The sequence below is a fragment of the Numenius arquata genome, chromosome 24, assembly GCF_964106895.1.
Source record: "Numenius arquata chromosome 24, bNumArq3.hap1.1, whole genome shotgun sequence".
Lineage (NCBI taxonomy): Eukaryota > Metazoa > Chordata > Aves > Charadriiformes > Scolopacidae > Numenius > Numenius arquata.
Genome location: NC_133599.1, coordinates 5,304,709 through 5,330,969, shown reverse-complemented (window position 1 = coordinate 5,330,969; position 26,261 = coordinate 5,304,709). Strand labels below are relative to the sequence as shown.

Here is a 26,261-nt window from a genome sequence, read left to right as displayed (position 1 = left end):
AGGATGCCTTTACCTGAATGAGCTCCTCCTTGGAGCTGAACTCAGAGGCCATGACGTTTTGGCCGTCCATCACCCGCGTGAGCGAGATGTGCAGCCGCCCCGACGCCAGCTGGTAGGAGTCCTCTGGCAGCATCCGCTGCAGAACGGTCTTGATGTTGGCCAGCAAGCTGCACTTGGGGGAGAGAGGGCCCAGGATGGTTTTCCTGACCTCCTTTGCCATGGCAAAGAAAAACTCCTTTAGGTCATCTGACACGGAGCAGAGGGGGGAAAAAAGAGAGAGAAAATCAATATTCCTGCTGCCCTAAAAGTTTTATTTTTAATCCTGATTTTAACACTCCACACAAATAAAGCCTCTTGCAGCTCCGAGCATGACCCCAGGCTGATCCTGCTGCTATAATGGGGGGCAGAAAGAGGGAGATCACCCCTAAGATGTCTTCAAAGGACAATGTATTGCTGAGCGTGGTGAAATCCCCGGCAGCACCGGAGATGGGTGTTCAAGACCCTGGCCGGGGATTAGGAAAAGGCTCCAAGGAGCCCCGGGAAGGGGGACGTGGGTACAGACACAGAGTTATCGATGCCAGTGTGACTTGCAGGACACGTTCCTGTTTTCCTTCCACCTCCGATTTTGCACGTGGGCAGCCCCAGGCTTCCCTGGGGAACTTGGATGGCTCAAAGGTGATGAGAAGGGACAGACATCCACCTCCTCCACTTAGGGCTTTCCTGTGAGCCAGGAACCCCAGCTGCACCGTGCTGGGACTCCCTGCTCATCTGAGCTCCCTCAGTGACCTCCCAGCCGGTGTTAATAGTCATTACATGGGTCTGCATGTCCCAGAAGCTGGATTAAAGAAGCAGAAATGCAGAGCCCCGGCCGAGGGTTCAGGAGACACCGGGTTTTAAAGGCAGTGATGGGGGCAGGAGGGAAGCAGCAAACCCCGCGGTCAGTGTGACACCAGGGAGAGAGCTTGGTGCCTTTGCTGAAATGGGGACCTCACTTGGGGGAATATCAGATACTGGGAGGGCTGGAGCCCCTCTGCTGTGAGGACAGGCTGAGAGAGTTGGGGGGGTTCAGCCTGGAGAAGAGAAGGCTCCGGGGAGACCTTCCAGCCCCTTCCAGTCCCTAAAGGGGCTCCAGGAAAGCTGGGGAGGGACTCTGGATCAGGGAGGGGAGCCACAGGAGGAGGGGGAAGGGTTTGACACTGAAAGAGGGGAGATGGAGATGAGATGTGGGGAAGAACTTCTTGGCTGTGAGGGTGGTGAGAGCCTGGCCCAGGTTGCCCAGAGAAGCTGTGGCTGCCCCATCCCTGGAGGGGTTCAAGGCCAGGTTGGAGGGGGCTTGGAGCAACCTGGTGTGGTGGGAGGTGTCCCTGCCCAGGGCAGGGGGTGGCACTGGGTGGTCTTTAAGGTCCTTTCAACCCAAACCGTTCTATGGCTCTATGATTTCATGATTCTATTAATACCCCACCTTGACCAGTTAAACTCTTGCAGCGTAAAGTTTATCTGGCTCCTCCGTGCTGCAAAGAGCCATCCTTGTGCCCAGGGGGGTTCCCCAGCACCTTGCACTGGCACAAAGCCATGGGTTCTCCTTAGCACCGTGGCTTTGTAGGGGCAGAGCTTCCCGGGCTGTCTCGTGAGGTTGCTTTAAAAGCACAGACAGACAGACGGATTAGATGGAGTGTCCTGAAGGCAACCGGAGCAACACGGGCATTAAGAGGGGTTATAAAGGTTTGAGCGGATGTTCAGGCCATGTGGTGTGATGATTATCGCTCCACGGGTTCACGCGGGGTCCCCAGGGATGCCGAAAGAGCCGGAGATACCCCAGGCAGGTGTTGCACCAGCCAGGCACTGTCTGGCTGCGCTGTGTCCTGGAAATGGAGGGAAACCTGGAAAAATTGCCCACAGGCTGCCAGGGAGGAGGTGAGAACCGACCCCAGCTTTGGAGGCTTTGGGTCTGGACGGGGCTTTGTCTCTGGGCGAGCGAGGGATGACCCTGGTGTGGAATGCCATGACTGTCCCCGCCTGCACCCGCTTGCTGGGGACAAACGCGTGCCTGGCAGGTCACCTGTGGGGTGGCAGGGGACAGCCTGGCTCGGGGAGCTCAGAGCTGCTCACCCAGCCCAGGTCAGGGCACACGATCGCAGCCACCCCACGGGTCACCCAGCAGTGGCCAAGGACACCCTCCACCCTCCTTTTGCCCCAGTTCTCCCCAATGTGAATTTGACAGAGTTTCTGCCGCACTCATTTTCCCTATTCGAAACCCAACCGGAGCCACCACTACCCAAAAGGTCCTACCTTCTCCTGGGGAAGATGGTTTGGACACAAGACCATCTCAGCACCTACAGATGCGTGGTGCCCACCACCCCCGGTGAAGCAGACCCCCATTTCAGCGCTGGTGCCCACAGCAAGACCAGTTACCAAACTGATTTATACCTCCTGGGCAGCCCCAGCTCCATCCATTCACACCAGCGTGAGGAATCAGAGAGGAGAGTTTTGGGGCCCTCGCTGATTTGTAGAGGAGGTTGTTCCCACATGGGCAGAAAGGTCCCATTCTGCATCGTCTAAATATATATTTGCCAAAGTTTTGAGTTATTTTTAGCTCCAGCAGAGTGGTTCTAGCATCAACTAGAGGTTTTAGGAACGGCGTGTTTTCCTCCCTGCTTCCTCCGTCATTATTTGGGCCCTAAAATCCCTGCTCCTCCTAAATGTCCCCGTTGCTTGAAGCCGGGCTTGGATCAGCCTTTGAGGGCTTAAGTCTTGTGTACGCTTGTTTACACGTGGACGCTAATTGGAAATATGGGAGGATGTGATTATTAAAAGTGGATTAACTGTTCTGAATTAATTCTACACATAGGTGAGCTTTGCTGGGGGCTGGGGAGGGGGGCTGCTTCCACATTGTCTAAAGAGCTTCAGAAGAAAACCTCTTTTGCAGCAGGAAGAGAAAGCCCAGCCCCGGGCTGGAGCGGGGACCGCGACTCCTCCCTGGGCACGTCCCGCAGACGAGCCCTCGGGCTTTTGCCGAGCGAAAAGGTGCTCCTCAATCTGGAGATGGGAATCGTGCCACGTCTCCCCTTGTGCTGGGAAGGGTGAGTGGGACAACCCCGAGCAACATGCAAACGGGGCTGTCAGCTCTATCGAAACCTGTGTGTGACTGCCACTCGTGTCCCTTCGCAGCTAAGGGTGCCGGGGGGCCTGATCCATAGGGGACAAGGGGGCTTTACGTGGGCATCTGCCCACCACGGCCACATAGACCCGCTTGGAGACACATCTCAGCACTTCTTCGACCTGGTAGCAGGAGAGAAGGAAACTTGCTCCTGCAGCAGGAACAGGAAAATGGGCCAGTCAAATACAGGTACATCCAGATTTACCCACGCGGTATCTGCCCGACGATCTGAGATAGCGTTCAGACAGTAAAAACCGGCTTTTTCAGCTTACGCCCACCCAAAATTGCTCCGCAGTGGCTGCCGAAAGTGGCAACATCTGCAGGTTTCTTTTACGCCTTGGGAGTTACACGAGTTACACCAGTATCGCGTCCCCACCGGGGCTTCCAGGCATTCGCTTCTCTATTTCTATTTTGAAATAAACCCACCCCCCACACACACACACACCCCCCCCGGTAAGGAAATGCCGGCAATACGTGTCTCACCCAGGCCGATGCCGCAGACCACGGCGGCAGCGATGAGGGAGCCGGCGGAGGAGCCGTAGACCTTGCAGGCGGATTTGAGGAGTTCGGGAGCCAGTTCCAGGAGGGACTGCACCACCCCGACCTGGTAGAGGGCAAGAAAGCCACTGCCCGAAAAGGAGAGTGAGAACGGGGTGCTAGAACCCCGGAGATCTTCCTCAGCCATCTCCGGATCAAATCGGCGTATCCGGCTCGACGTCTGGGGTTGGTCCTTTTTCACCAGGTGAACCTCAAGCTCTCGTCTCCTCTGCTTTCTCCAGGCTCATCTCCGGCTCCAGAGGAGGCCAGAAGATGGATTTTCCGCCTCCTTTTATGACAGCTCCCCGAGGCGTTTAGATTCACGAGCTATTTTAATTGCCACCTGTGCTAAAAACAGAAGTTTTCCCCTGATCAAAACAGCTCTTGTAATCCTCCACCACGGCCAGCTCGGATGCTCAGGGCTGAATCCAGGCTCCTCTTTTATACCCAGGGATCCGACCTGCCCCGGGAACCCTCCTGGAGACGGTCCTCGCGTTGCGGTGCCGTCACACTCGGAAACGTCCACGCGAAATTTCCTCTTTGCTTCGTGCTTTCTTCATCTGAGGGTGTTTTCCTAAATTGGATTCTCCATCAATCCCGGCTTAGGCACAGCTCGGTGCTGGGTGAGTAAAGGCTTGTATAAGACACTTAAAGGCAGAGGGTGTTACACAAGGGGTGGATGCGGGGCGTTACGCCGGGTTAGGTTTGGAAATGTTGCTTATATTCCCTCCCTGTTGGAAGGGGTTTGGCTTTGCCTGACTCTTGGATATCCTTGGAGGGGATAAAACAAGGAGCTGGATTTGCTTTTCTCCTCCCCCCCCCCCCCCCCCCCCCCGGCACTGTGCTCTATAAGGCCCCAGCAGGATACCCGCAGCAGCACCGTGTTCCCCAAATCTGGGGTTATTGAACCAAAAATGGGGCTGTCTTCGTTGGCTGGGTGATAATTAAAAAAAAAAAACAGGGAGAAAGTCAGTAGATTTCTGGTGTCTTTTCCGCCTTAATAACCTAATGCTGCTGCCAACATGCAGAATAAAAATTGCCATTTTGAACAGATGTATTTATTAAATGTTACCAAATACTGTGTTGCTTATGTTGTCCAAATGCATACAGCGTGCACGCTCTATAATGAATATCACATATGTTAACTCAGGGTTGTATATACACACGGGTGTGTGTATGGTAACGGGCAGGAGGAGAGCGCTTCCATCCCCGTGTTGGTGCACCAGCCTGGCCAGGACAGGGCAAGGAAACAGGGGACGGTCCCAACATCCTGGTACAACCTTTGCGGTGCTGTTTCACCCCAAATTTTCACGCGTTTTCTGCCTCTCCAGCCATCGCAAGGTCCCTACGATGAGAGGGACAGAGACCCCCCCACCTTGATGGACAGGATGTCCCTGGGTTGAGGTTTCACGGGTGGCTGCCCATCTGCCTGCAAACCCCCCCCCCCAGATGGCTGTCACTGGGCATGGCCAAAGCTGTCCTCGACGGCGCTGCCTGGACAACAGCAGAAGCAGGAGCAAGTTCTCAGCGTGCAGACGTCCTGCAATGGGGTCTCCACTACCCCGGGGGTGAACAACCGCTTGAATTAGGGCACTTGCCTGTGCCCACCCCCTGCCGTGGAGACACGGCCTTACTGGGTTTGGTCTTCTCATTTCTTGTCTTTCCAGTGTTTGATGTTGTTTTGACACCATCCCCTCGCTGGGTGAGTCTCCCACACGTCCCAGCCTTTCTACCAGCCTTGGGGTGATATCTCGGCTTTGATCTGCGTGATTCACGCCACCGTCTCCTCCAGGCCTTGGGAAAACAAATTCTTTCATTTAAAGGACTTTCTTCCAGTGCTGGAAAACATCTGCAGGTAGGACAAGGGCAAAAACCCGTCATCTCTTGCTGGGACTGAGCCGAACAGGCGAATACATCGGAAGTGTGTGAGCGTTTCCGTGTTCTCCGTGCATTAACTCTGACAATTACGGGCACCAGACCCCCAGGGGATTCGGCAGGCTCTGCACGGAAGAGGCGTGGGATGCTCCCGCTTCACTCAACACTCGCAACCTCCTCGGCGGAGCCCAGCCCCAGCTGCCAAGCTTTGGGAAAGTGGGAAATGATCCCACAGGACCTGCGGGAACACGCTCCTCCATCCAGCGCACGGCACGAGGATGTTCTCCTTGTGGGAGCTGGACTCGCTACAAAATGTGGTGCTCCAGGAACATCTCGTGAGCACAAACCCCAACCGAGCTGAGCCAGGAGATGTTCTCACCCTGGGTGCTCCTTTGGGCTTCTCCGAACAGTTTCTTCTCTTGCAGCTGCCATGAAATAACGTGTTAAATGGGATTTTCCGTTCCCAGAGCCAGATGATGAAGGATGGTGTGGTCCTTCCACCATGAAGAAGCCGTTATCCCTGCAGGAAGAGAAGGGAGTAGCTCCATGGGGAGGTGCACAGGCAACGCGAGAAGGTCCCTAGGAAGGAGAAAGCCCGTCAGACAGCACAGCCCCGCGCCGAGGAAGGGCCAGCGCCGGGAGAAGGACAGGGACCAAGGCAGGACGGACAAGAGGACAAGTGTCCATGCACAGGGAAGGACAGGAGATGTTTGACCTGGCAGGGATGGGGGCAGCACCCTGAAAGGTGGCAGCTCAGACCCCTGAGGACTTCACAGCACCCTCAGATACCCTGGGCTGCCCTGGGGATCCTCAAAGCCCAAGAGGAGCCGGGCTTTGGGGACACACCTGGGGGCTCTGCCAGCCGAGGGGGTGCAGAGCCACATCACAGCACTTCCCACAAATTGCCCCGTCCTGCGATGAATTATGGGGGGGGGCTTCTCAAGGACGGGGGGGTGAGGAGGGGCCGGGAGGATACGAAATCTGCCCGCACCCTGTCCCGCTCCAAACACCGAGGCCCCGGGAGAGCATCCCAGAGGACAGCACCCTCCCTGGCCCGCTGCCACGCTCCCGTGAGACGAAACCTCGTCGTCATCCTCTTAGTGACAGCGAATTTTGCATTAATTGGCTCATTTAAGTGCCGGGCTGATTTTCTAAGCCGCCCTCCCCCACCTGGCGGTCACCAAAGCGGGATTAGCGGGGACTAACGACTTTGGAGACGCAAGATCCCAGAAGCAGCCGGAGATGCTTTCCAGAGGAGGCCCCCCTGGCTCGCGGGGAGCTCCGGGGTGGGCAGGGGGCTGCTTTGTGCCCAGGCAGGATCAGTGCCCAGATGGCCTGTGTCCGTGATCCCAGGGATTTTCGGGCGAGGCAATCGCCTGAGCTGTTTGAAGCCACGACAGGGTGTTTAGGGAAGGATGAAGGTAATACCCAGAGTTGGAAACCGATCAAAACCCCGGGGGCTAATAACCTGCTCTTCTTTAATGCCTTCTTAATGTCTTCAGTGGCCGCAGGCAATCAGGGTCTCAAATTTATAATCAAAAGATTAATTCAAGGTGCTGGAGTCGCTCAGGAGAAGGGACCTGGGCTGCGAGAGCCACCAACCCCGGGACGCTGCGCTGACGGGAGCGGTGGCTGGTCCCATCCTCATCCCACCGTGCCGGGCTGGAGCATCATCCCTGCTGTGGGTTGGGTTATTCGGGACCAGGAGCCCCCTGTGCAAGGTGCTGTGCAGGTTTTACTCCTTGTTTCCCCGGCAGCGCTGCCCCGACGGGTGGGAAAAGGTCCAGCGACCACAGAAAGAGGATATTTGGTTGAGCCATGGTATCGGGAAAAGCGCAGGAGAAGGGGACGGGAGAGACGAGTTGTTTTTCTCACTGCTTTTCCTGGCAGGGCGCGTCCCACGTGCCGTTTGGGAAGTGTGGCTGGAGCTGCCTGGTGGAAAAGGACTTGGGGGTTCTAATTGACAAGCGGCTGAATATGAGCCGGCAGTGTGCCCAGGTGGCCAAGAAAGCCAACGGCATCCTGGCTTGTATTAGAAATAGCGTGACCAGCAGAAGTAGGGAGGTGATTGTGCCCCTGTGCTCAGCACTGGTGAGGCCACACCTGGAGTATTGTGTCCAGTTTTGGGCACCTCAATCCAAGAGAGATATCGAGGTGCTGGAGCGGGTGCAGAGGAGGGCAACGAAGCTGGGGAAGGGCCTGGAGAATAAATCGTACGAAGAACGATTGAGGGAGCTGGGACTGTTTAGTTTGAGGAAGAGGAGACTGAGGGGTGACCTCATCACTCTCTACAGCTACTTGAAAGGACATCGTAGAGAGGTTGGTGCCGGTCTCTTCTCACAAGCAAATAGCGATAGAACAAGAGGGAATGGATTCAAGCTGCAACAGGGTAGGTTTAGACTGGACATTAGGAAGAAGTTCTTCACAGTGAGAGTGACCAGACACTGGAATGGGCTGCCCAGGGAGGTGGTTGAGTCACCATCCTTGGGTGAGTTTAAGAGTCGCTTGGATGTGGTGTTGGGGGATATGGTGTAGGGGAGAACTTTGTAGAGTAGGGTAGATGGTTGGACTCGATGATCCCAAGGGTCTTTTCCAACCTGAATGATTCTATGATTCTATGATGTCCTCTGGGAAGCCGATGAGGAGACAAAACCCTCTTCTGCTCCATGCAAATCCCAGCCCACACCCGGCCCCGCGTGAGCTCAGATGCAAAACAAGCAGAGCCATCGCGTGATCCTCCCACCACGTCCCCGCCGTGTCCCCGACACCAGCTTGCCCTGCCCCGGTCACAGCCCCGGCAGAGTCCCCTGCGCTCCAGGAAGGGACAGGGATGTCGTGAGGGCTGTAAAAAGGCGAGAGCGGTTTCGGTTTCTCCCGCAATAAAACTCTCCTGGGCTTGGTTCCCGGCCAAAAGGAAACACGGTGCTGGTGCTGTGCTCGGTGCTGGCATCGCCGGGCAGGATCCAGGAGTGGGATGTGATGTTTTTCACGGTCCTAATTACCCTGAGCTAAATTAGACAGACCCCTGCAAGCCCCCCTTGCCCCCCCCCCCACCTTGGGGCTTTTCAGCAGCCGGTGATTGAACCCTCTGTGGATCTATCAAGCATTTCCTTAAAGGTTTCATGATCAGAGGGCTGTTGATCTGTGCGGGGAAGGGCTGCTGCCCTCCTGCGAGGGCTCTGCTTCCCCATTTTGTTTTATTCCAGGTTTTTAAAAGGACTGAAAAGACCAGATCCTCCAGGATAAGAGGTGCTGGGCAGACACGGGCTGTCACAGGTGGCCCACGGGGGACTGTCACCCCATGCATGGCACCGATCCAGGCCTCGCGAGTTGGTTTGCCATCAAAACATCCGTCATCATTTGATCCGTCATCTCCTTCATCCCATTGGATCATCCCACCACTTGCACACTGCAAGCCCCAAAACTTTGTCCCCTTCACCCCCAGGCTGGGTCCAACCCTGGTGAGGGGGATGCTCCTGCTGGTGCCACCACGCTGAGCGCCGGCAAACCTCCCCCCCCTGCCCTGAGCTCCCTTAATCCATGGTCCTACTTAGGGGTCTGGGCAAAGATTAGCTGGGAACATTCCCGGCGATTAGGGTTTAATCGCTTTGACATTTCACATCTTCTTAGGCCTCGTAGGTGAGACCCCAGCAGCCATAAATCCCCTTGGTCCTCGAGGGAGCGCCAGCCAGGGCAGCTCCTGCGCCACTCGGGAGAAGCTTTACCCAGTTCTTGGTGTCAGATCAAGCTGCTTTGGCTCATAAATCTCCTGCTGCTGGAAAGGGAATGGCTATAAATAGTACAAAGGAGCGGGACCGCGCCGTGTGTCTGCTGTCTGCTCCCTTTGTGCCGCTCCGCAGCCGGCTTGGAAGGAGCAGCTCCCAACAGCAAAGCAAACGTTATTCCAGGTATAACGCCCGTAGACATCACCCATTGGACAAGACTGGATGTCATTTAGGAACCAATTTATTTGAGTTTTTGGGTTTTTTCCCTCAACTGGACATTTGGCTGACAGCAGAAGCTACAAAAACTATATTTTACATTCACAGATACGTATAGAAAAGCAGGTAAATAAATACACAAACACAAACCGCGAGGTTCAACACACGCCCTTGGTGAGAGCTAAAACACAAATACAGGCTGAAATTTGGGCTTTGTTTGATTTTTCAGACTTCTTTGCCCCCAGCCAGGTGGTTTTTAAGCATTTCGTGTTGCTGTGGCTGCTGCTGTGGTTTTCCTCAGAAGATTTTAAATCCACAGCTCAGAAAACCACCCCCCATCCAGGCCACCATTGGGAACTGTCTCCCGCGCCAGTAAATCTCCATCCTTGGCTTCCCAGGCCCTTGGGAGCAGCCGACGTCAGTCTGGGCTCTCGCAGTTGTCTGTGCTGAACTTCTCTCTGTCCTGTTGAGACAGAAGGAAACATCCATGAGGTCCCTTCCCAAACGCAGCTGGTGCTCTTGGTCTTTTAGGTGGCTCGAGGAGGAAATTGTCCCCGGGGAAAGCTGCGGTTACACCCCGTGACAGCAATGCTGCGCACAGCGGGGCATCCCACAGCTGCATCTCCACAGGCAAAGCAAGTCCTGCTCCTTGTGTGTGCATGGACCATGTTGGAGAAAAACAGAAGGTGCCCAAACAGGGCAAGATCCAGCACCCCATCACCCCCCCAGTATGAACCAGCATCACTGCTACCCACCCAGGTCTATCGATCACCCTAAAATTACACCACTTGCCCTCACTTGCTGCTGGAAGCTCAGCCCCAGACCCGGTTCTCCTCCCTACCTGGAGAATTTTGCTGTAGGACAAGGGTGCAAACGAGTCTTCCAGGTAGCGGGTGCCGAAGCCCATGATTCTGTTGACTGCCTGGTTGCAGATGCCGGCCACCTTGGCGGTGAGGTGGACCGCGAAGGCGAACTGGATCTCTTGGGGGTTGACGTCAGGTCTGCTGGCTGTCATTTCCCTGTGGACGTAGGCATCGGCCAGGTTCTTGAAGGAGCTGTAGGACATGTCTCTGAAGAACATCCGTAGCCGCACGTCCTCCCTCACCTGGTCAAGAAGCGGGTGAATACACACGTTACAAGCAAATACCTCGGTGTGTCACCCTTGTGTCGACGCCTTCACTCCACGCGAGGATTGCAGGGAGGACAGACAGACAGACAGCCACCATCACACCCAGTCGGGGAATTAAAAGGTGCCGTTTCCTTGATTTTACTGAGCGTTTCCCTGCCCCAGGGAATCAACGATGTTGCTCTATTTTACAGCAGTACAGCGTTTGGCCCGAATTCCCTTGATCCCACCACAACTCTCCACTTACCTGCCTGTCCAGCTCATCTCCTGCACTCTGGAGCAGGGCAACAATTCTCCTGATGGCTTCATCTGCAGAGAGAGATCCCACGTTACCTCCAGCCCATTCTTCAAACCCCAGACGCTCTGGGGGGACAGCACTGCCTCTTTAGCCCCCCCTGAAAAATTCCCTGAGCAACCTGCATCCACCTCCATCCCTCCACACCCCATTTCAGCCTGTTGCCAAGTGCCTTGGTACCCTCAGCCAGCAAAAACCCCCTCCTGCCTTGGAATTTCTCTCACCCCAGATCAAGCCCTGATGCTGAAAATGTCCCCCAACGTCTTCATAAGCCCTTGGGTCAGGATTGGAACAGGGTTTGGGTCCTGTGCAGGCTCTCCGTGGGGACAAGTCTCATGTCCATGTGTTTTCTGTACGTGCCAGTGATGAAGCACATACGAGGGCAACACTCACCGACTGCATCAGCACTGGCCGGCTGTGGTGGCTCCCCACGTCCACGTCCTCTGCTTCCTTGGCTCTCACTGCCCTGCACGATCAGCCCAATCTCTTCCGAGACTCGTGTGTAGTAACCGTCGGGCTGGTCCTCGTCTGCGGGAAGAAAAACACGTATTCAGAAGCGAGGGTTATTTTTTCGTTGGCCATTCATTGAAAGAGAGAAGCAGCTGCGGAGGTGACTGCATCCACGTGATGTTCGTGCCCAGCCTGGACCAGTGCATCCCACTCTCTGAGCTGCAACTGAGCGGCTACAACTTGCCCGGAATCTGCCGAAGCTTTGCAGAAACCCCTTCGATGGCTTTTCGGCAGGGGAAGGGCTGGGATGGGGACAGGGGTGTCCCACAGACTCTGCCACTGTGCCACCACAGCCAGCTGCCTGCACCCCTCCCCACAGCAAATTGAAATCAGCTGCACAATGGCCCTAGAGTGGCTTAAGATTTAATCTCAGGCCTTGAATGCAGGTTTAAACTAAACCACCGTGTCCCTCGCTTGCCAGAGGGGGGGAAACCTGTGCCTGGCTGGTGCTCGGGGTAATCTGCTGTGCTCACAAGTCAGAGCAACGATGTGTGCTCAAGGCACGGGGAGATGCCCCTTTCCTGGGGCAGCAGGTTGAGATCAGAGTCTCCAAAACCCATCCCAACCCCCAGAAAGCACCAGGAGGGTGATGCTTAGGGCTAGAAACCAGCACTGAACCCTACTGCTTTCCCAAAGGAAGGCCAGTGGAGGTCCCATTGGCCGTAGGGTTGGGTTAGGGTTGGTGGGAGTCCAACCTGGGGTGGCTGGTGCCTGGATGTGCCGCAGGGGAAGGCAGCTGGGTCTCTTGGCCTTTGCCCCGACTGCCACATCTCCCCGCTCCTCCTCCGAGTGCTTCTTGAAGGAGAAAACCTTCTTGAGGCTGGGTCTCCTCTTCGGGGCTCTGCCCAGCGGCAGGGACGTGCCCAGTTCCCCTGCGGGTCTTTTAGCCCCTTCTGGTTTGGAGATGTGAGGAGCTTTGGCATCTTTCTCCTTTGCTTTTTGCCCTGTGTTTTCCTTCTGATCCTCAGGGCTCTTCTTGAAGAGCAAATTTAAGAGACTTTTGAACCAGGTGCGTTGGGTTTTGCCCTGGGAAGAGTTTTTTGTGCTTTTCCTCTTGGGCTCCGGCTCCTCTTTAGGGACCTCCCCGGGAGCTTTGCTCTCATCATCCAGAGACTCATCCAGGTCTGATGCTTTGGGTCCCTCCTCCTGGTCTTTCCTGGGGCTGAGTTTGGCACACGAATACTTGCAGAAGTCACTTTTCGACCTTTGAAGCCCATCTCCCTTCTTCCCTCGCCTTCTGGATCCCTCCTGGAACTTCTTCGCAGCAGAATTTTCGCAGCAGCTCAGCGAGCGCTGGACGTAGATCTCCAGCACTTTCTTGGCCCCTTGCCTGTCCAGCGAGAGGATCTTCCCCGACGGCTGCCTCCCCGCATCCCACGGAGGCTTCTCCACAGCCAGAGCCTGCATGTTGCTGCGGGAAAAAACAATATTTTCAGCCCGGTTTTCGCTTTCCCCGGGATGCTGCACTGTCAGGTTGGGCACGATGGAAATCACCCCCATTTTGGACCAAACGCTGGAGCCCAAGGGTGCTTTGGGTGTCCAAGACTGTTTGTGTTCCCAGTAAATGATCAACCCCTTTTTATGGGTGTTATCTGAGTGCCCGTTATGCAGGCTGCACACACGGGGTTTTATGATGGGCTATAGACACCGCTGATAAAGGAAGCGAAACTGCAGGGAAGGGGGAGATGAGCCGGACAGGTCCGAGGGGCAGAGCCTGGTTATCATCCAGAGGGTCAGATCCCACAAGGGTGTCATCCAGACACCGTGGTGCTGCATCTTCCTGTTGCAATGTATTCCCGTACCACAGTGAAAAACTACACTCCAGGAGCACCATCCCCCCGATGCATCACACAACACGGACTTTTTTAGTATCTCCCCTTGAAGTAATGGCTGCTAAAAGAACCAAAAAGACATTCTCCAGCAAGGCTGGGGGCTTCCAGCCCTCGGAGAAGCCAAGGGCAAGGTGGGCTCTTGCAAATATCCTCAGTCACTGCCAATATCAGCCGAGCACCTTGCAATGCTCCAGCCCCTCCACGAGCTGTCACCAGCGTAGGGCTGTGACCGGAGCGTGGAACACTCAGTCCCTGCCTTTCCCAACACCCTTTTCCTCTGCGTTTTCGAACAAAATTAAACAGGACATGCTGCTGTTGAAAAACCAGAGAGCCGTGCCCGTGCCTCGTGCTGGCTCTGCTTCCAAAACCAATTTCACCCTTCAGAAAACAGGACCCAAACCAGACTTTCCCCACCACTGAACAGCACGGGGGAAGCCAACACCGAAACCCGGCACGCTTGGCTGTGCAAGCCACCCTGGAGCCGGTTGATGAGCATCATCACAACGCACAAGGACACCCACCCACCCCAACTTGGCCTTTTTTTTAGGATCAAGAAGACAAGTTTCCTTCATCCAAGCCAACACTAAAGCCACCCGACCACCTGATAATAAATCATTCCATTGATAAACCACAGCAAAGCAACAGCCCCCGTCCTGCTTTGATTGATTCTGGTACATTCGCCGCATCCTTCTTTATTTGCTCTTTTGGTATTTACCTTTCCATCAGTATTTCTGCTGTTCTGGACATATGTCAAGACCAGGTCCTCGGCCACAGGTGCTAAGGGTTGTCAGACTCTCCTGTGAGGTGCCTTTTTTATACCCAAGGGTGGGGACTGGCTGAGTTAAGTCCTATTTTTATCAGCCATTCAGGTAAGAGAGCGGCCAATGCTTCCGCCTGGGATCCCTGCTATCACCTTCCTCGTGGCGGAAAACCTGCGGGCGTGAGTTTCACTGGAGGAGAAAGCAATTTCCTTATGACAAACAGCAGCAAAACAACATAAAAGTCACCTGTCACCTGGTGTAAGCACTGGCCTTTGAAACCAGCTATCTAAGCCAGCTCTTTGGCATGTGGTTTTGGTTTGTTGTTGTTGCGCAGTTGTTCTTTTTAATAAGTGTGATGACATATATGGGCTTTTCTGGGTTGTTTTTGTAAGGAGAAGTCATAACTTTGTCAGATAAATGGGTTTCAATGCAGCAAGCAGATCACCCTGCTCACATCTCAGGAGCTTCCAGGGATGTGGGTGTTGGGGGCCGTTGTGGGACCACAGATGCTCTGGGCATGGTGCTACCAGGCTGTTGCTTAACCCTGAGCATGGCCAGGCTGCAACGCCTTGGAAACCCACCCTGGGGTCCTTCAGACAGCCCACACACCCACATGAAATATGACACAGGACCAGCTTCATGACCCAAATCCTTTGTCCCCCCATGGCCCCCACCCAGCCTTGCCCGGGGGCTGAGCATCTCCCAGGGCTGAGCATCTCCCAGGGCTGAGCCCACCCAACACCCATCTGCACATCCCAACATCCGCAACCAGCCCCTGGGCTACACAGACCCTCTTACACCAGGGATCCGCTTGGCCCCACAGCCACCCCCTTACACCCCTGCGCCCGGCTGCTGCCCGTCATCCTCATCGCTATTTTGCCATCTGATGGCAATATCCCGCACTGCACCTTGCAGGGATGGTGCTGGATGCTGGAAAACCCCTTGGCAAGATTTCCCTCTGAGCAGCGCCGCATTTCCTCCAGTTTGCAGCTGGGATAATGTGCTGCCTGGGTCCCTCCCTCATAAAAACGCTCTTTTCCTGATAATGGGTTCAGTTTGCAATTGAAACAGAAAAAAAAAAAGTTGAATACAAACTTTCAGTGCTATAATTTCCTATAATTGGGAGAGATCCAGTCTATTTCCCTCCGTTTCTCCTGAGCCTCCACGGATGAATCAGCGCCTGGTATTGATTAGGAATTACATGGCTTTGTTTTTCAGCTTCCCCATCTCCTTCTGATAAATAATTAAACCATCCATCAGGAGCTCCACGCTGCTAACTAGCGTATGACCAGGTCCTTTCGTAAGCAGGTCGATTCCAGTGGGTGAGGAGTTTCACAGTCAATTTTGGTTGGTTGTTTGGGTTTTTTTTTCTCTGCAACATCCATATAACAAAAACCCTACATCCACTCTGGCCGTGGGGCACCGTTTGGCCACCTCCAGTTTGGAGATCTTGCTACTGGAGATCATTCAAGGCTGAGTCCAAACATCATCCCTGCTCATAGAGTCATAGAATCATAGAATTGTCTAGGTTGGAAGGGACCTTTAAGATCATCTAGTCCAACCATCAACTCATGGAGGACTTCTGTGATCCCAGTGATTACACTGGGAATCAGCATGGACTTACGGCCTCTTGAAGGCTTTTCCTCTGTGTAGGAGCATTTCTGGACACAGCCTGAAGATGGGATACCCAGATTGACCCAAATCTTGACCTGAGTTGTGATTCCGGATCCAAACCTTTATCCAAGTTCAGGTCCCTTCTGGGATTTGGGACACTCTCAAACCTAATGGGAAAAAAGCATGTGGAAAATATGTTTGCAAGAGACCCAAGACAAACCAAAAGCCCATTTCCAGAGTTGGGGGAAGAGATCTAGATCCCAATTTGTCTGCTTTTCTTATCAACACGAACAGAGAACGAGGAAGCTGGCTGGAAACGCAGTCACGTGGAGGTAGCACACAACACCGAGGTTGGTATCTTCAGGCCAGTGACGTTGGAGGGAAAAGCAGAACTAAAAGCACAGGGACATGGCAGCAGGAATTGGCCTGTTTATGGGAACTTGCTCCAGAAGGTGGAAAAAAACCAAAGGGAAGGTTTTCCTCCCATGGAGTTGTGAGGTGCAAAGGGTTTCAATGGGCTCAGGAGAAGGCATGAGTCAACACACCTGAATTTCTTGGGAACAAGACAGACAGGCCACAGCTTGGGAGGCTGAGGTTGGACATCAGGAAAAACCTCCTCTGCAGGAGGCTGGGATAACCTCAAACTGATGTCCAGATGGTGGGGGATCACCATCCTTGGAGGTCTTCAAGATTCGGCCAGCCAAAGTCACAGCGAACCTGACTGGGTGCTGGGGGCGGTTGTGTTTTAAGTGGACCACAAAGGTCCCTTTGACCCAACACCAGCCACTCAGGGAGAAAACATCTGCAGTTTCAGATCTGAACCACGACCAGGGTGTTGAGGGCAGCCACGGTTTGGGCAGACGGCACAGCCAAAACATGGCCTCGGTGGAAACCTCTCAGCCCATTCGCGTGGTGCCTCTGATCCAAGAAGGTTGTGGGCACCAGCCCCCAAAGCAAACCCTTCTTTTCCTCCAGCCCCGGGGCTGATTTTAGCTGCTTCCCTTGGCAGATGAGCAGCGGGCATGCACAGGCGTTTGCTGCCATGCACCACCCTGCCCCAAAAAGCACCGGACCTGGGGCTGCCGAAGCGTGGATGATGCCCTCCAGGGAATGAAGCACCTTCAGGAAAGCCCGCATGGGGCACCTGCCGTCGTGCCACCGCCCCTGGACTTCAGACATGGCAAAAGTCACCGGCTGCTTTGCTCTGCCTCCCCACACACCCACAGCAAACAGCCCGGCAGAGCGGCTGTTTACCGAAAGGGATGGGTCCCTGTTCCAGGAAAGCAGCAGGTTTCCAGCCCTCCTGCCTCAGTTTACCGCAGGGAAAAGAGACACATTGCCCTGGGGAGGACAGGAGGGCGTCCTGGGAGCATGGAAAGAGTTTGTCATTGCAGCTCATCCGTGCAAAGGTGCCCTTTGATTTTCACCCTCCAGGATCCCTGCGGAGCCGCCGTGGCACAAGGAGGGTTGAGTGTTTCTGGCAGCTTCCCAACCAGGAGAGGAAATCCCCGGCCAAGTCCAGCAGGATTCTTAGTCATCGCTGGAAAACCGGGTGAAGAAAGGGCATCTCGCATGCTCCCTGCGAGCACGGCACAAGCGCCGGGGTCACCAACTGCCACCGCTCCAAAAAAAAACAATCAGGGCAGGCTGGAGAAGTGGTGGGGTGCTCAGGAGTCATCAGGGCTGTTTCCACAGCAAGAAAGCCCCCAAGAATGGGGGATGTCTTGTTAGGAGAAGGTCAGGAAAAATGCACCCATGGGTGTGTGTCCTAAGAGTGACGCAGGGCCAGGACAGGACAGTTGCCAAGGAAGGTGGTCTTCTTTCCCACCAAAGCTGTCCCTCAGGGCTGGGCAGGACATACTCTGACTCTGCTAGATTTCATCCCCAAAACCACCTGGCTTTAGTCTTCTCTGGGGCAAACAGAACCCTTGGTGGAAGGATGGATGAGGTCTGGGTGCTTCACTGCACCTTCCTGGTATGGCACATCCCCAGGCAGTGGCTTGGCTGGGTGCTGGGTAACCTCCAGCCCCTCTCCTAGCAGAGATTTTTGCCTCCCTTCTTATCTAGGACCTCCCAAAGGCTGTGACACTTTTGCTCATTTACCCCACTAGGGCTACTTGTTTCCTTCTCCTCCATCGCTTGACTTGGCAAACACTTGCATTTTGCCAAAGAACTGGTGATTCTTTCTGGAAGTGAAACTTCTCAGCCAGCGTTTCCGGAGATATCGTACTGTTGATGTTTTGCCAACCAGCCACCATGTGTCCCACCACCATCTCTTGCTGGGTACAGCCCACCAGTACCTTCAGGCTCCCGTTGATGGGTGCAAAGTAGTTTTAGAGGAGCAACACCAGTTACATTGAAAGGGACTGTACTTTCAGGTTGGCAACAACCAGTTTTGGTGGAAACCTCAGTCACCAACCCTTACCAAAGTTCTCCACAAAGCTGACATTTCCCAGACCCAGAACTGCTGCCTCAAAAGCCGATGTAGCTGTGAGACGGCAGCTTGGGCTTAGGAAAGGGTCCAGAGCAAAGACACAAGGCAGCAGGAGAAGTTTTGCAGTGGTGCAAAACCGAGGTTGGAAGGAACTCACCTTGTCCTATCAGCCATGAAACACGATGTTGCTTCACGACCTGTATACCTGTGCTTGTCCACGTAGCTACAAAACACCGTGTCTTTGCACTGTGTTCACCCACCTGTGAGCAGCTCCGGCTGTTGCCCTCTGGTTTAGGGGCTGCTGAGCTCGGGGACAAGATTTGGGTGCCCACAGGAGCTGGTTCTAAATGAGGAAGGCTCAGATTTCCCAGTTTCAGACCTTCCGCCAGGAAGAAGTGGGATTTCAACTGTACACAGTCACGGGGTTTTATTTCCTCAATGAAAAGCAATCTGAAAATATTAGTGGATATTTTTGGATTTAAAAAAAAAAAAAACAAACACACACACACACACACACACACACTGTTCCTTCCAGGTCACTAACAGGACCTGGGGTTGCAGGAATTCCTGCTTCCAACTCAAAAGCAAATAACCACGTGTCTGACGACGAGCGAGCTCATACTCATTACTGGCTTCGTTTCTTTTCACATTATTTAGTCAGCTAATTACAAACAGCATTACATGGAGGGAAAGGAGTTGAAACGAGACCCAGCTTAGGGGTTCCGCGCATCCTGGAGCTCCAGCCAGGTCTGATCCGGGTGGATATTTCAGCAACCCCACAGGAGACGGTGAGATGACAGAGTACGGCACGTCTGCAGGGTAAATCCATCCTCAAATCAGGGAAATGGCTCAGATTCAGAGCAGCGCGTCCACACTTTGGGCCACCGCTCACTGCAGAAGCCCTTTGGGAGATGTTTGACCAGGAGCATGGGCTCCGGTGCTCTCTGCTCCTCACGTCTTGCTGCGAGGACGGAGCAGCCTCTACCGGCAAGTTGGAACCTTAAAGACAAGCATCAAAATTTACAGAGCAAAAATACCACGCTCCCTCCCCGAGGACAGAAGAGGAGCGAGCAGAAGGCCAGCCCACACGTTCACCTGCACTTTCGGGGCTGGAGGGACAGTTTCTGGCTGTGTTTTGCTAATGAAGCCCCGGAGATGTCCCAGCTTTGGCTCAGGGCAGGTTTCGAAATGCAGGACTGGCTCTTCCGTCCAGGAGACACAGGAGATGCCAGCACTTCCCAGCAGAGCGCAAATCTGCCTGCGACACACTGCAAATGCAGCTTTCAAAGATTTCCTACGGTGAAACCTCCAGTTGGTCTTCTGGGTCTTCTTTCAAATCCTCATGGTCCTCGTTCTCCAGCTGCTCCAGCTTGCTGGATTTCTCATGGATGATCTCCCCAGGAGTCTTCAAAAACCTGCAATCATTTTTAAGTGCTTTAAAGGGCATGTCCAAGCCCAGCCCCAAACCAGTCCGTCCATGCTGGAGCCCTTGCCCTCATCAGCTGAGCTCTGGAGCTTCCCAGAGGGTGTCTGTGATCCCTGGGCTCTGCTGAGGATCCCAGCTCTGGCCTTGCACCCAGGGTGACAAAGCTCAGCACTCATCAGCCCAGAGCAGGGGCTTTAAGTCCAAACTAGTCCCAGGGAAGCAGCCAGCACTGAAAACAGGAGGCTCCCAACTTCTTTCCACCCCTTCTTCTGTCTGGAGGTGGACTTCAGACCCGGTGTCACTGGGGAAGAGGAGGGAAGTTTCCAGCTCAAGTGGGCTTGGGGACACTGCAGGACCCCAGGCAGGAGAGCGGCTGGATGGTGGCCCTGGGGCAGGCTGCTGGCCCACAGCCCTGGTGGGACCCAGAGCCCAGGTGTCCCATCTCCTGGCTGTCACAGGAGAAAGCCTGGAGACAAACCCAGTGGGGCGTTGCATTTGCAGGGAAGGATAAAAAGAAACAAGCCAAAAAGCGACCACTGAGGTTTTGCAAAACTGAAACCAGCCCAGGCTCTTACACCTCAACATGAAGGCTGGTTCCAGTTCCGAGACACGCACAGACGCTGTGGGACACCTCAGTCACTGGGCCAGGCTGGGACCAGCCCCTGCTCTCCCTTGCAGCACCACAAACCCAGAAGACAGACCATGTCCCCATGCATTACCCCAACATACAACAAAGATGTTGCAACCTCAGCTCAGTCTGGACCATGGAGGATCCAGCAAGACGAAGCAGCTGCCAACATCTGGAGGCCACCACCTTCCTGTGCCCCATCCCCACTGAAGCAGATCATTTCTCTGATCTGCTCCATCTCACCTGAACAGCAGCTTCTGCCCCGGCTCCTTTTTGATGATGTTGAGTTTGTAGTAATGTCTGAGCGCTCGCGACATCTTCTCGTATGTCATGTTCATCCGGTTCTAGAAGAAGAAAAGAATTGGGAGGGATCTGAGTAAAAGCAAACGCCAACACCTGGTTTGGGGCTGTCTGCAGGAGGACCACGTATGGGACATTTGAGGTGGGTCTTGGGCATTGCAGGCTGCGGTGTGGGTCTCTAACCCAGACAGGCTTCTGGGTCCATCATGGTTGGCCTTCCAGAAGATGAGAAATCCTCCCTCTTTAATTACCAGGAGGTTAGCACTCCTCAGCAGCGCTGTGCCCACTCCATCACCCTTCCCAGTCCCTGTGCCACCAGCTCGGGGGAACACATCATGAAGGCAACATGCAGAAGCCCAGGAATGACAAATTTCTTCTCAACTGCATTTACCTTGTGGTTCCCCCAGAGCTGGGCAAGTCCGTTTGGGTTAACGACCCGGAAGACCTTGGCTTCCTTGTCTTCCCACTTGATGTAAGGCTCATAGCGGCTGTCGGAGAGGAGCTGGTACACGTAATCCCACAGCAACCTGCAGTCTGGGCATCGGTGGAGAATACATGGTCACAGAGCTCCCACCAAGGCACCTACACTCCACTGAGGGTCGATCAGCAACAGGACTGCACGCATTAGCAGTGATAATAAAGGCAAGAAGAGCCCAGAGCTCACACACAGCACTTTTATTGCTAGATCTCAAAACACGAGCAGGAACTACCATTTTTCAGGTGGGGAAACTGAGGCAGGGAAGCACCCACTGATGCATGGAACACATGGGAGACAGATGGGCAGGCAGGACAAAGCATGATCTCATTTACCCAAGGAACCAGGCTATAAATTCAGATTTACCTGCAATTTTCCCATCCACTGGGGCTAACAGGGTTGTAGGAAGAGAGACGATGGCCTCTGCCCTGCAGCTGCCCTCCGAGCTGTGATGGGAGAGGTTCAGTGGCTCCACACCACCCAGGTGGGAGGAAACAACAACCGGGGCAGCCTCAGCTCTACAATCTGTCCCTGGGGAAAAAAAAAAAACACCCTGAGGTGCATTATGGCAGGTCCCAGGAGGTCTAAAGCCCTGAAACACGTGGGGAGGGACAGCCCAGGTTGGTTGTCAGCCCAATACCAGCCCAGCCAGAGGAGACAGGCACTGTGGAAAGCTGGGGATTTTCTTAAGGTAAAAGAAGTAGAACACGCAGGGGGTTTAGAGGAGATGCCAAGTAGGGTGAGGTTCAGACACAGAAGAAAAACTGGAATAGGAGAATGATCCAGAGCCCAAGCACTCCCTTGTAAATTGTAGTAGAAGCTTAAGATGGTCATCACCCTACACCTGAGCCAGCAAAAGAGCTCAGGAAAGCACTCCCAGAACCACCACACTACAAAGCCAGCCACCAACCCATCCCCACCCCAACTCCTACCTAGGGTCATCCCTTCCACCCCAAGAACACTAAGAAGCCTCACTAGCTTTGAGCAGCCTCACCTGGGACCTCTGCCCACCCTACCCATTGGCCCAGAAGCTCTATTTAAACCCAGCCCTGACCCCTCAGTTTTTTCTCATCTATGCTGCAGGAGAACTTCCCTCCAGCTATGGTCATGTCTCTGCCTGGCTATTGACCACAACCCCCATCCAGATCTCAACTTGCAGAAAGACTTCCTAGAGTAGCCATAGTCTTGATTGGTCTCCATGGACCCACCTGGTGATCTCTAGACTTGATTCTGACTAGACCTGCTTCATCACCACAAGCTTCCTTGATGACATGGACTTTGTTGGACCTGGCTACCATCTCCAGGTCTGTCCTGCCTGCCTTGCTGAGGTACCGTGGGATGGGTTCAGCTGGCTGATCTTCAAGCCCTAGACGTGTGTGACCCAGTGTAGCTGAGAGCTACCATTCTCCACCATACCTTCCTCTGTGCTCCTGGCCTCCCCGAAGGGTGAGCTCAGCAGAGGGCTGCACACCAGAGCTCTTCTTTGAGTCTTAATGTACTGAAGGACTTCATACAAGACATCCCCTGCAGGGAAGGAAAGTCTGCTCAGATGATTTTGTGTTATAGTAGAGATTCTCAGTTGATGTCGCTGCTTATATTTCTGTGCTACAGAGCAAGAGGTCATTCCCCATCTCAAAGCATTTGTAGTCCAGATAGACTGAAGGAAGAGGCTTGCCCTTGTCTCCAGCACCCAACTGGCCAGATAGGGCTAAAGCCTGGTCTGCTGGGACCCATCCAGCCCCTCTCAGCAGAGCACAGCTTGTGCTGTACTTGGATGGTCCTCAAACACCCTTGCACTCGGTCTAACCTGAGCTGGGAGCTCGGTATCTGAAGTCATCCTTGGTGAGGATGCACAGGGCTTTGCCGTTCATTTCAAACTTGCTTTCATCCGTTTGCCGAAGGGAATACTCTTTCTCAGCCCATCTGAGCCAGTGGATCACGTCGTCCTTGCTCCACAGTGAGGGCTGGATTCCTGAAACCAGGGGCAGCCTCTGAAACAACTGTCTCCATCTTCATCTTCAAAACTGCTGAGGGGCAGGGGGGGGCACTGGTCCTCTCCATCACCAAACCTTCCCTCTATATTAAGTACTCACAGGTCAAAACCCCAAAGAGAGAAAACGAACCCTGATGAGTGGTCCATCTTGTGCCCCTTGATGGCAGGGAATGGTCCCTGGGTGGGACACCACAGCTGTACCCTCCATGTCCCGCCCTGTGGGAGCTCCTTTCTTTTTAAGCAGCGTTGACTTGCTCAACATCTACTCACTCAGCCTGCCGGGAAGCTTGAAGATCTCCCTCTCGCTGACGGGTGTGTGTCTGGCCCGGGACGGGGCTGGTAACGAAGCTGTGACAATGGGGCTGGAAGAGCTGATTGCCACTTTTCCCTGGGGAAAAGAGGTCAAACACGTCAGCGGGGGAAAATTCCCAACTCCAGACCTGCCTTTGCTTTGGAGATGCCTCCACTGCTCAGATAGTTTCTAACTGGTTTCTCAGATGGGCTGTCCACAGCTCTTCCACACCAGCTCTAGACCCTTTACCAGCCCCAGGATGAATCTGGTTGCCCAAGGCACATTAGTGGCCAGATCCTCCTCTCTTTCTCCAGTTTCTCTCTTTAGTGGAGGTACCTGCCCTCATCCAGGCTCCAGATGTGGGTTATCCATCCCCACTGCCCCATGGCCACAGGGAAGCAGAAGATGGAGCCATGACTGGCAGAGCCTGCAGTGTCCCCATTGCTGGCTCTCACTTCCTCCAGATCCTCAGATGCTTGTTGGATACCCAAGGGGTTTAGGACAGTTCTTTAGAGTTGTGAAAATACAGCTGCCTAGATTTTGTCTTTAAAAACTCTGTATGAAGAGATCTCTCTACCTTTTCCCCTAGGGATCATCATATGGACATCGGTGGAAATGGCCATCCCTGGGTTTAGGGAGATGTCCACTCATCTCGCTCTCCTGCTGTGAAGTCCCAGCCCCTCAAGAATTACTCCTCCCTCTTGGTTGCTCATTAAGGACCCACTCCAGCCCCACCGAAGCGGGGGTGAGATGGTCAGTGCTGGGAGAAGAGCCAGCCCCAGCACCTCGGCTGGGCTTGGAGGGGAGGAGGGGGGTCACCATCGCCCCCGCTCTGGCTCAGGGCTCTCATCCAGAGCACGTGTGGCAGAAGGGAGCCCAGATCCCGCTGTCAGCCCCATCTTGATCATGAAATATTACTGGCAGCCAAGCAGATAATGTTTCCCCTTAAAAATCTATTAACATAAATCCCAGCAATTTCTCAGCTTCATTCTCTGGAAAATTAACAATTTTGCCTACAAATAGTGTTTTCTGAAGCAGTTGCCAACTCTGGACACTTCAATACACCCTCAGGCAGATTTTCAGAGGTGGTTTGAGCAGCCAGCGCTTCTCGACTCTATGTGGGGGTCCAGGAGCTGAGCCCCCACCCCTGAAAATCAGGGGTGACAAAAAAAAAAAATCACAAGAGTGCCCTGAGAGAGCAGATGGTGGTTGGGCACATCTTATACCTGGTGTCCCCAAAACTGGGAGCAGGGGGCAAAAGGCTCCATCCCTCCCCAGGAAAATACTTCCCTGGGGTGCGGGGAAGTTCCAGGGGGAGAAAGGCGGTGGTTTGGTGATGGGCGAGGGGTTTTCTTCAGCGGAAGGATGAGTGTTAATTTGCCTGCGGATGGGGTAACGATTGCTGGCTGTCTCGGGGTTGCTGGTTTTAGCGGAGCAAGAAGCTGCATAATATTGTGTGAGGGAAACCAGAGAAACTCCAGTATAAACTCTGACCAGGCCTGACAGCGATGCAAACTCTTTCGGGTTGATTCTAAGCAACAAGCTACGGGAAAAATAAAAGTGAAAGAAATTAGCGGTGGCTTTTGTCTAGAACTCCTCAAAAAGGTGTTTTAGTTTTCTCCCATGGGGGTGACTCTCTTACGACGAGATTTACAATAAAAACAGGCCGAATGTTTGGTATTTTTCTTGCTCCTGAAGATTTCAAGGGCATGAGACGCATCCTTAATTTTTATTACTTTGTACCAATTTTATATTCTTGCTTTGCTTTTTTTTTTTTTCCCCTGTTTAGCTGCTTTCACACGTTTCCGAGCCGGCGTTCCCTTGCTTCAAGGGGAAATACTGACCTTGAAGGTGTTTGAGCGGGAAAGTGAGAAAAAGGGGGTGAAAAGGGACCCTCAGACGTGTCAGAGCAGCTTTCGGCTCAGTCCCAAACCCGGGGGGACGGAGCCCCCCGGCTGCTCCGGGCCGTGAGGCGGATGGAGGGGTCACCCCCTCCCGGGGCATCAACTTCCAGCCGCTAATTGAGAAAGGGAGGGGGGGGACGAGACGAGACGGGACGGGACCGGGCGGGGGTCGGGGGGTTCTTACCTGCATCCCCGGTGGCGGCGGGTGCCCGGTCCCCGCAGCGGTGCTCGGCGCTGCCCCCGGCCCGCTGCGACCCGCGGCTCGGCGCTGCCCCGGTGCGGGCGGGTCCCGGCCCTGCGGCCGCTGCGGCGCGATCCTTCCGGGAAACGAAATCGAAACGAGCCGGAGCGCCGGGAGGCAGGAGAGCGGCGAGGGGCAGCGCCAGGGGACGTGTCGTTCCCTTCCCCTCCCGGGGCCGTGGCCCCCGCGTCCCCTCCCGCACGACCGCCGCCTCCGACCGGGGGATCCCGCCCACTGCCGGGAGCGGGGCGGCCCGCCGGCCCGGGGGTCCCGGTGTCCCCGGGAGTCTCTGTGTCCCTGGGGGCCCTGTTCTCGGACGCGCTGCCGGAGGATGGAGGGGTCCCGGGACACGCCGGGGGCGGGGTGGGCAGCTGGAACATGTGTTTTTATCCCGTTTCTCCACCGGGAACGACGGGGACCGGACAGCGCGGCTGCGAGAGGGACCGGAGGAGCACGGGGGGGGGGGGGGAGGGGGGAAGTTCCCAGAGCCAAAGGGGAGCGGGGGCGGGGGGACGACGCGCACCGGTCCGTGAACTGCGGGCCACGAGCACCGGGACACCGCCGCGCGCTCCGGGACGCACGCGCCGCTCCACGCGCGCTCCGGGACGCCCCGCCCCCTGGCGCGTCCCGCCCCCTCACGCTCCCTCGGCTTCCCATTGGCCAGTCCGCTGCGAGTGCGGGGCCAATCGGGTAGCGGCATAGGAGGGGGCGTGGCCTAGCGGCGAGACCCCGCCCTCCGCCCGCCTGAGGGAGCGGCCTCGGCGGGGACGCGGTGAGTGAGGCCTAAAGGCGGTGGGGGGTAGGTGGGAGGTAGATGGGGGCCCTTCCTCCCCTTCCGTGGGGCCCGGGGTGGCCTGTAGGGCCGCCTTAGCCCTCTGTGGGGCTTGCGGGAGGCTTTAGGGGCCTTCCCGGCCTTCTGT

The 26,261-nt window shown here is 54.9% G+C and overlaps 2 protein-coding genes across 2 annotated transcripts in view; both read right to left on the bottom strand.

The window, feature by feature from the left end:
- Positions 1–3,842, bottom strand: part of PNPLA1 (patatin like domain 1, omega-hydroxyceramide transacylase) — a 106,127-nt gene extending 102,285 nt beyond the window's left edge. The window contains exons 1-2 of the mRNA XM_074163544.1: positions 3,641–3,842; positions 14–246 (exon numbers count right to left, since the gene is read on the bottom strand). Coding sequence (XP_074019645.1) covers positions 14–246; positions 3,641–3,842 — 435 coding nt within the window. The remainder of the gene's footprint in view (positions 1–13; positions 247–3,640) is intronic.
- A 14,886-nt stretch (positions 3,843–18,728) lies between these two features.
- On the bottom strand, positions 18,729–26,041 carry ETV7 (ETS variant transcription factor 7). The gene is given in 10 exon segments (XM_074163543.1): positions 18,729–19,497; positions 20,380–20,480; positions 20,828–20,970; positions 21,278–21,442; positions 22,328–22,435; positions 22,719–22,883; positions 25,285–25,456; positions 25,458–25,557; positions 25,559–25,772; positions 25,981–26,041. Coding segments are annotated over 10 exon segments (1,350 nt in total). The 3' UTR covers positions 18,729–19,376.
- Between the last annotated feature and the right edge of the window lie 220 nt (positions 26,042–26,261).